This window comes from Dysidea avara, chromosome 12 (assembly GCF_963678975.1).
Source record: "Dysidea avara chromosome 12, odDysAvar1.4, whole genome shotgun sequence".
NCBI classification, from domain to species: domain Eukaryota; kingdom Metazoa; phylum Porifera; class Demospongiae; order Dictyoceratida; family Dysideidae; genus Dysidea; species Dysidea avara.
This window is the reverse complement of record NC_089283.1, coordinates 23,152,428-23,161,884: the sequence shown is the minus strand read 5'-3', so window position 1 is coordinate 23,161,884 and position 9,457 is coordinate 23,152,428. Positions and strand designations below refer to the sequence as shown.

General features: G+C 36.6%; 1 protein-coding gene across 5 annotated transcripts in view; it reads right to left on the bottom strand.

Annotated features, from left to right (window-relative positions):
* LOC136241779 (uncharacterized) overlaps positions 1–9,457 on the bottom strand; it is a 118,034-nt gene that overhangs the window by 106,253 nt on the left and 2,324 nt on the right. The window contains exons 1-9 of one of the 5 annotated variants that reach the window (XM_066033090.1): positions 9,102–9,442; positions 7,090–7,226; positions 6,660–6,695; positions 6,575–6,601; positions 6,473–6,517; positions 6,355–6,411; positions 6,086–6,303; positions 5,694–5,992; positions 5,059–5,215 (exon numbers count right to left, since the gene is read on the bottom strand). In XM_066033090.1, the coding sequence (XP_065889162.1) occupies positions 5,842–5,992; positions 6,086–6,303; positions 6,355–6,411; positions 6,473–6,517; positions 6,575–6,601; positions 6,660–6,695; positions 7,090–7,218 (663 nt within the window). In that variant the 5' untranslated portion in view covers positions 7,219–7,226; positions 9,102–9,442 and the 3' untranslated portion in view covers positions 5,059–5,215; positions 5,694–5,841. Of the gene's footprint in view, positions 1–5,058; positions 5,216–5,693; positions 6,304–6,354; positions 6,416–6,472; positions 6,518–6,574; positions 6,602–6,659; positions 6,696–7,089; positions 7,227–9,101; positions 9,443–9,457 lie in introns of those variants that run through there. The other 4 variants (XM_066033088.1, XM_066033097.1, XM_066033087.1 and 1 more) reach the window with 4 other exon arrangements.

The window sequence follows — 9,457 nt, the reverse complement described above, 5'->3', positions numbered from 1 at the left end:
TTGGCCAGGTGACCATGCACTTTTTAAGGTCAGCCTGCATGAAAATCATCAGAAACAATGAAAATGACTGAGGTATCATCTTATTTTGTAGTAGAAATTCTATATGAAGGGATTTTTGGTCACATGACCACTTTTTGGATATTTACATAATAAAATTGTGCTGATAGCGACTGCTGCAAACATTCCAATAACAAATTGGCACTTGTTTGCTTTATTTTAAAGGTAAATCTGTGAAAATCTCCAAAACAACAAAATGAAGTACCTTCCTATTTTGAGTGGAAACCCTACAAACGGAGTTGCATGAGTAAAAGCTGATATAAGCGGCCATGAATTCTTTTACAGAAGCCAGCCATTAACATTATTAGCATAATGTGGAAACAGCAGTAAGCCACGAAATAAGATTCATTGAGGCCATAAACCATTGTTGTCCTCGTGTTTTATGGCCACAAAACCAGCAAACTACAGTTTATGTATGAAATTAGCTGATGTGTTTAGTAAGCTAGTCTATCAACTATTATTTGGAATTACTAGCTGTTTTTGTGAGCAATCCCTCAGTGTGGCAAAGTATCGGTATCGGATATTTCCATCTAAAATGTACTCAGTATCGGATCGGTAGTGAAAATGTGGTATTGGTGCATCACTAACATTTAGACATCTCATGCTCTTGTATGAACTCATATATGCAGTGAGGTGACCTGAAACTTTGGTGTACACCTCCCCTTGCTATATATCTTATCCAAGACCATGCACAGGCAGATCCGTGCATTATACGAGCTTTTGTATATAGCTATATAGTCACCCTCGTTCACCTGCACAAACTCCAGTAAAAATCAGATACATGTTTCAGATTCCCTGTATTTACAGGCCTAGCTTTCTCACAGGTCCCTAGTTGGATAGCACTTAATATAAAAAGAGAAAAATAGTAGCTAACACTGTGCATGTGGTATATGAAAGAGGTGAATGTATCCATGTTCACTCCCAATAGTTTTGTACAGGAAAAAGAATTTTGGAACTCGACTCACTTTAATATGCTGTATGCATGGACCCCACCAGGCCACTTTTAAGCATGTATACCAGCTTTTCTTTGTAAGTCTAAATAATTTTTGCTCCTTTTCTTTTGTGTAAATACGTATATCATGTTTGCAATGTTTTTGTCTTGTTGTACAGTTGTTTTTTGTACAGCACTTAGTAAAGTGTTAACATACATCATATGGACCAATAACTTTACTTAAATAATGAATAACACTTTAAAAACCAAATATGTCATACCTGTCTCATTGGAGTATATGAATATACTTTATAATTGTATGAATAAGCAACTAGCTGACTAATGAAGATAGAGCAACTGATTGTAAGTACATTGTTTCTGGTACTTATAACTATTTTTGAAACTCTCTAATAAAACAGTCAACCATGCAGGTATGGATTTTGTTTTTAACAGCAGACAGTAATTGCTTGAAGAAAAATTGAAGGGTTTGCATTTAAGACAATTGCTATGTGCACTGTATGAGCTAATGAATTCCTTTTACCGTAATAATAATAATAGAAAATCATGCAACGTAGACTATACACAGATAAAACAAAATTGTTAAAGTTACAAAAAAGTTGTGTAGAATAGACGCATCTCTATTGACAAATAAAAATTTGTTAAAGTTACAAATAATGTTGTATGTTACAGTAACACTTGGATTATTGCCGTAGTAACAAGGTATCATGTGAAAAGAACAAAGCATATTTGTAGTTGTAACAAATGTTAGTAGCTATGCAATTTGTTACAATGACAATTAATTGCTACCTAAACAGACAATTATGTGCTGTTATAACATGTGTAATTGTAAATGCAACAGAACAGGTAATGCCAAGGCTACATCAGTTAGTGTCATCTTAACAGAGGGCATGTGTCACAGTAACACAAGCATGTGTCATTTCAACAAACCATGCAATGCCAAGGCTACATCAGTTAGCGTCATCTTAACAGAAGGCCTGTGTCACAGTAACACAAGCATGTGTCATTTCAACAAACCATGCAATGCCAAGGCTACATCAGTTAGCGTCATCTTAACAGAAGGCCTGTGTCACAGTAACACAAGCATGTGTCATTTCAACAAACCATGCAATGCCAAGGCTACATCAGTTAGCGTCATCTTAACAGAAGGCCTGTGTCACAGTAACACAAGCATGTGTCATTTCAACAAACCATGCAATGCCAAGGCTACATCAGTTAGCGTCATCTTAACAGAAGGCCTGTGTCACAGTAACACAAGCATGTGTCATTTCAACAAAACATGCAATGCCAAGGCTACATCAGTTAGTGTCATCTTAACAGAAGGCCTGTGTCACAGTAACACAAGCATGTGTCATTTCAACAAAACATGCAATGCCAAGGCTACATCAGTTAGTGTCATCTTAACAGAAGGACTGTGTCCCATTAACACAAGCATGTGTCATTTCAACAAAACATGCAATGCCAAGGCTACATCAGTTAGTGTCATCTTAACAGAAGGACTGTGTCCCATTAACACAAGCATGTGTCATTTCAACAAAACATGCAATGCCAAGGATACATCAGTTAGTGTCATCTTAACAGAAGGACTGTGTCACAGTAACACAAGCATGTGTCATTTCAACAAAACATGCAATGCCAAGAATACATCAGTTAGTGTCATCTTAACAGAAGGACTGTGTCCCATTAACACAAGCATGTGTCATTTCAACAAAACATGCAATGCCAAGGATACATCAGTTAGTGTCGTTTTAACAGAAGGCTTGTGTCACAGTAATACTTGAACGTGTCATTTCAACAAACATGCAATGCCAAGTTACACCGTATAATGTCATCTTAACAGAAGGCCTGTGACACAGTAACACACAAATGTGTCATTTCAACAAACATGCAATACCAAGTTACACCGCGCCCGTATAGTGTCATCTTAACAGAAGGCCTGTGACACAGTAACACACAAATGTGTCATTTCAACAAACATGCAATGTCAAAGTTATACCATATGGTGTCATCTTAACAGAAGGCCTCTGTTAAAATAACACAAGCATTGCCATTTCAACAAACATGTACATGTAATGTGCAAGATTACATGATTTAGTGTCATCTTTGCAAAAGTCCCATATTATAGTAACACATGTATGTGTCATTTTAACCAAAGACACAATTATGTAAGTTTACAGAAAAATCTGAATTCTTGTATGCACATGAACCTGTGCATAAACCAATTTATAGTAAGTGATGTTTCTTTTCATCTGTACCAGTATTTACGTACGTAGGTGTAGTAAATGAAAGAAAGTGGATAATACATTCTTTTAGGAACTAAAGTGAACTTAAACAACAAAAACTGAAAGTACATAAATGTCACTTTAGAGCTGATATACAGTACTATAATATTAATTATATTACAAAGTTCTAACGAGTTCTGGAAAAAGGTCATAGTGGATGTCCTACAACTTACGTACTATACAGTGTACAATTAATGTTTAATCATCAGCTGAAATCAGTTAAAGGTTGTTTCTGGCTCAAAGTAACACTCCAGTGTAGCTACTATGCTGGAATAATTTGCACTCAGCAGCTTAGCATCTTGAATATGAAGACCTTCTTCTGTAAAAATCCTTTACCCTGCTATGATACTCGATGTCAGAAACATAGTGGACAGCAAACAAAGTGTACAGAGTTCCAAGAAGTGTAGAACATTTCACGGCCACCTTCTCCACTACAACAGCATACTCGTCCAGCACTTCATCATCTGCGTCAACAACATGAACCATTTGAGAATAGCTCTCTTTACAGCAGTCTTCAATTTTATCTCCCCTCTGTAAAAGAATGCAGACATATCTTATATACATATTTAGTATTGCCCAGCCTTTGAATCCTGAACACATACAATTATAATGAAAATCAGTCCAGTGCTCATATCCCAGATATATACACTGGAATCTAACGCTTTTGCACAAATGATTTTGCTTAATTTTTGTAGTTACGTACATCAATTAACATACCAATGTAGGGACTTACCATGCATGTCTCTTGTTTCACTACTTTTTAAAACACCACTTTGTGTGGGTGGATCAAAGGCACCACCTGAGGTATTACTGTGATATTGCTCAGGAAACATATACTGGGAACATGATTTCCTCATATCTTTGATGCCAAGCCAGTTCCGCTTTGATTCTTTATATTGAGTGCTATAAAGCTTTAAATTGTGGGTTTTAGTTTCATAGTTTAGACTAAGTGTAGTGATCTACAACTATATGTATCACTATAGTCTATACAGCTGGGAATCACTAAGATTTGTTTTGATGATACATGGATAGATCCGTCTACGCACTACGTGTCAACTGTTGTAAGGACCACAGAAGATCACTATATCGTCACAGGTTAGTGATTTTTATATGCCTAAATACATTATTAAGTATAGTATATAGCTTACTTTCTGTGTACACAATAGCGTTAAATGGCTTACAACAACTTACAATTGTATGTATACCACCACATATACGATTAATGATGTACATATCTAGGTATTTTTTCCATGCAATGCCTTTTAACCCAGTATATAAAACAAATAGGGCGAGCACTACTTATTCCACGACTGCTCAACATTTGCCTGATATATGCCTCAGCCGTCCCTTGCAGCTGTGGTATAACTATTAAATGCACTATAGTAGGTTATATACAGCCTTAATATTTGCGGGTCCTTAATGCATGGGATAACATTCAATAAAGATCCTTATATATGCAGTGTACCGACAGTCAGTCCATGTTTTAGTATTATTCAAATCTAATTCCCTACACTTCTTGCTAGTGCCATTATGGTATACCACAAACAAATAGCCTTACCACAACTTCATTTAAAATGAATGGTATATCCACATCATCAGCCTCTGGAACTTTATTCTTTGCAGCAACTCCAGTATCTTTCCTGTATTTTGGCACTCTGTATTTCATCGTCAAGAAGAATCCAAGGCACCTTAAAGCTGTAAGTGTCATGTTTTCTGCAAAGATTAAAAAATGCTCACATAGCATGAGATCTGTCTAACAGCTTTTATTACCATCACTGTCTTGCAAAGCATACTTTCAGGCCGCAGTCTTATTCTTTGAGGAAGTAACATATTAAATAATTGCTGGCTGTCATGTTATCCAGTTGGAATTGAAAATACCCCGAGTGTTGTCTTTAGCCACTAATATCATATCCATTTCTGCGGCCACCTGATAACAATGTAGCATATAATAAGTGAAGTATACAGTAGATAAGCCTCTTCTTACTACACTACCACATATAATTATAAATACAAATACTATCACTATATAATATAGCAACATTGTTTAATAGTTTTGCCATCTTTTCCCCAGATGTTTTGACATGATCATTGGACAGATTTCACCTGCAGAAAGGAGATTATACCCACATGATGTCAGAATTTATTTTGATCTAGGATTTTGTGTGATTACAGAAACCAACAATTCTCAATGTTATGATTTGTGAACAGCTAGCCCGTGCTATTCCAATCAGTGTCACTGTAGCCTAGGATGTCTGGGGCATTCCCCCTGGAAAATTTTTATACTTTTATTGTTTAGGCTTCCTACGCTCCTGCACATGAACTCCAGGGTTGCACACAAGTGTTGTAACATTTGATTTCAGCTATGTAACATTTTTGCTGTATAACATTATAGTGGATTGACGTACTATAGATTGTTTTTGCAAAAAAAGTGCACTCCTGAAAAACATCTCCATCTATCCTTGAGTATCATCTTTTTTCTTTTAGGATATGTTCTCATCATGTACTCCTTGACTATCTCCATGTTGGCTTTGTTGCCACTGGCTGCTTCTCTCTTCAGCTTATCCATGTGTCGAGTGTGCGAGTGATCATCCTCAGATGATAATGTAAGGAATGGATATGGATGCTTACGTAGGTCCAATTTTGGTTGTTTGAGAGGTTTGGCTTCAGCTTTCGACGTTGAGGATGATCTGTTAATATTCTGTGCCTACATATATATGAAATTTTTCCATGAATGCTATATATTAGAGTAAAATTACGTATTTTAATCCTGTATACACACTATCAGCTGTACGCGTACTGTTTGCTTGAGAAAAGGGTGAACAGCAACCAATGATTTGGAAACAATTTCACAATCTGAAGTGGATGGGCTTTGCACATATGTGCAAAGCATTGTTGCCAGTGTTCTGAAACATCTTTTCGGTCAATATCATCAATTTTTTTGTTTTGGAAGTTTTTTTCTGTTGCTTGGCGGAAAGCAGGGATGGGAAATGGGTTAGGCACTTTCTCTCTCAGTGGCTATATCAAAAATATATGGTGTAGAGCAAATTTATAAGTAATTCTACTTACTGTACGCATTACAGATTGTGGAGAACTGGATGAAGCACTGGCAGAATCATCTAATAGCTAACTTTATAATAGAAATTCAGCATACTTTTCTATTGCCAATATTATTACAGTTACTTACGATTGGCTCTGTAGATGTAGATGTAGTTGGCAAAGGATTTTGTTTCTGCAAAACAAGCACTGCGGTTAAAATTGCAATTAAGTATGTGTAGCATGAAATTACCACAGGTTCTTCAGTATCATCATCACTCTGTGAAAAAGAAAAATGGTGTTAATTAATAAGATATATGTACATAGGTAGCACAAACCAATTGAATACTGCTCCTTGAGGTTCCCATTTCTTCCTAAAAGGGAGTACACATTACTGTAAGTCGCTTTACTTTCATGCAACATTTAATGATGAAAGTTTGCGTATAAAAGTATTTGCACTAAGTGTTACATTGAGGCTGGCTGCAGGTCTTGCAATCATGATGTTTTTGTGACAGCAAGTAGTAGTATATAATGATGTGTTTACTTGAGGTGGAATAGTCAAGTACCCAGGGCATAGCCAAAAAATACCACTTGTGTCAGCTCTATTATGTGTAATACTGCATGGCCATGTACGTACATTCATTCTTTGATGCTTGATTTGTCTTAGAGCATGCAGTAAGCAACATGGCTAAAGATACATTATGGATTTGTATAACAAATGTTTTATGGAATGGAAAGAGTGAATTACAGTATGTATTGCGTATATACCTGATTAACTAATTCCTCTTTAATTGCTTTGTAAACCTTCAAGCGCAGCCCAAATTGTGAAATCACTTCCTTTAAACAGTCTGGACCAGAAGTTGTTGTAAAAGCTAGGGAAATTGCTTCACCATCCATTCCTTGATCTACAAAGGAATTATATGTGTAAGTATTTTATTTAAAAGAATCAATCTCCCGTAAATGGCTCCACTTTACAGTAGTAGTAGTGGAGAATGACATACAGCAGCTCAGTTTAAAATGCATGCAATATCAGAATAATATACTTCATGGCCAAAAATCATGTTAGCACATGTACATAGTAAATCAGAATTAAACGGTTCCCAAAATATCTTTATCAGCTCCTGGGTCAGGGATAACCAGTGAAGATTTCCTATATGCACGAGAGGAATAAAATGGCTGTGTATTTGAAGATAACAAAATTTAGCTACATCAAACAATTTGAAACAACAGGATGCGTTATTTCACCCTGACAGAGACTCCATGTACACTGACAAAAATGAACATGGTAAACATGTCACTCTATCAAATGGCTTTTTTGTATTCCAGCAGCTGGGATTTTGTTAACAAACATGTATGCTACACTTTCCCACCCAGCTAGCCAATGGCTATTGTAGCAAATGGAAAGGAGGGATTAATACAGCCAGCCAGTAATACACCCAGCCAGGCATGCCGGCCGTGTACACAGTATAATATACGCGAAAATAATACTATGTTCTGCCATAGCCGGATCGTCACAGCTGAATATATATGAAGAATATACGATCTGTGGTTCTGCCGCCCCCGGCTGTAGCTACGAGTATTAAATTCACAACACTATTCCACGAAAATAACCCGACAGCTAGCTGCTCACCCAGAAACTGATTTCTGATTTCTTCACCAAATCCTTTCGTCAAAATCCAGTCTCCAAGCTGATCAACTGTAATTTGAGTAAAGCAGGACGCAGGGGGACGCCATTTCACCGTGACTCAATCTATTCAATTTCTACAAATTGTTCTGCAGCAGCTGTCAGCACATGCACTGCGCACGTGGAGTTGTTTTCACCAATCAGAACGCTCTGTGTGATGTGAGGTAAGCGGAAAAAGGCGACCGCCGCCCTGCCAAATTAGTGATGCGCATTATTAAGGTAGAGATTTCCAACTAAATTAAATAATTAACATTCCATACATTCATTGGTATGAACAATATTGTGCATTTTGTCAGGGTTATTTTAGTGCAAACTCCACCTCAATCAGTGGTTCCTATCAAAAGATATAAGGAAAAGAAGTTGACAGTGTGATGATTTTTGTGTACAGCATTTCAATGCTTTTTATGTATATTGCATGGCACCAAACACAATATACAAAGTGTCATAAATCTAGATAGGAAACTAATAACGACATGAAATTTTCACCACATATCTATTTTATGAAGAACAGCATATGAAGTAAGTAAAACCTCTCAAAAGTGACCACTTCTTTGTAGACTGACCACTCAGAATATTACATGAATAAAGCAAGTGATGCATAAATAAAACTGCGTGTAATGTGTAATACTAAGTATACACAGGTACTTAATGCATTTTCAAGGATAACTAACTAGAAAAATCGGTAATATTTTATAAATGGCAAGTACTGGCATCACAAGTTGCAATTAACACGTACTTCGGAAACATGACAATCAGATAACACAATGTAAGAGCAACATTATTTTTAAAATAGATTTGTTTGGACACTGCTCAGCTTTATTTGTCACATTGTAAGCACTAAGGATGATAATTATTATATTACACAATGACATCACTATACTACAAAGAGAAATTATAAATAGTTTCTGATCAAAATTACAATCACTGAAGCTGCTATAAAATGGATCAAAACAGCAGTAAACACACCACAATATAACAACAGGTACGTGTGAAGCCATGTAAGGTTGGTATCACATGCCAGTCTCCACTTTTGAAAAGATTATGCTCAACCTTGAACCTTATTTTGCAATTCCGCGCAAGACAACAAACTGCTCACCTTCAAACTATACTTGCATCGATGCAGGGGGATGCCTTGAAGCCCAGGGTGATTGTAATGCTAAATTCTGAGCAGTGTTAGATGGCGATTTACCTTTAAAAGGGCCATATTTCCATCGTAATCCAACATCAATCGTCCTCCAATCAAAAAACACATGGAAAAATCGAAATCAGCATATACGGTTTGCCCAGAACCACTTTCTTCGTCCTCATCAGCAGCAGATTCACGCGGAAACACTCGGAAACTTCGGCTATCACAGGTGCCACATTCTTCCAATTAGAATTACGTACGCAATTATTTGTATGGGCTTCCTATGGGGATTTTTATTTCTCAAACTTTGATTTGCTGTATTTCAA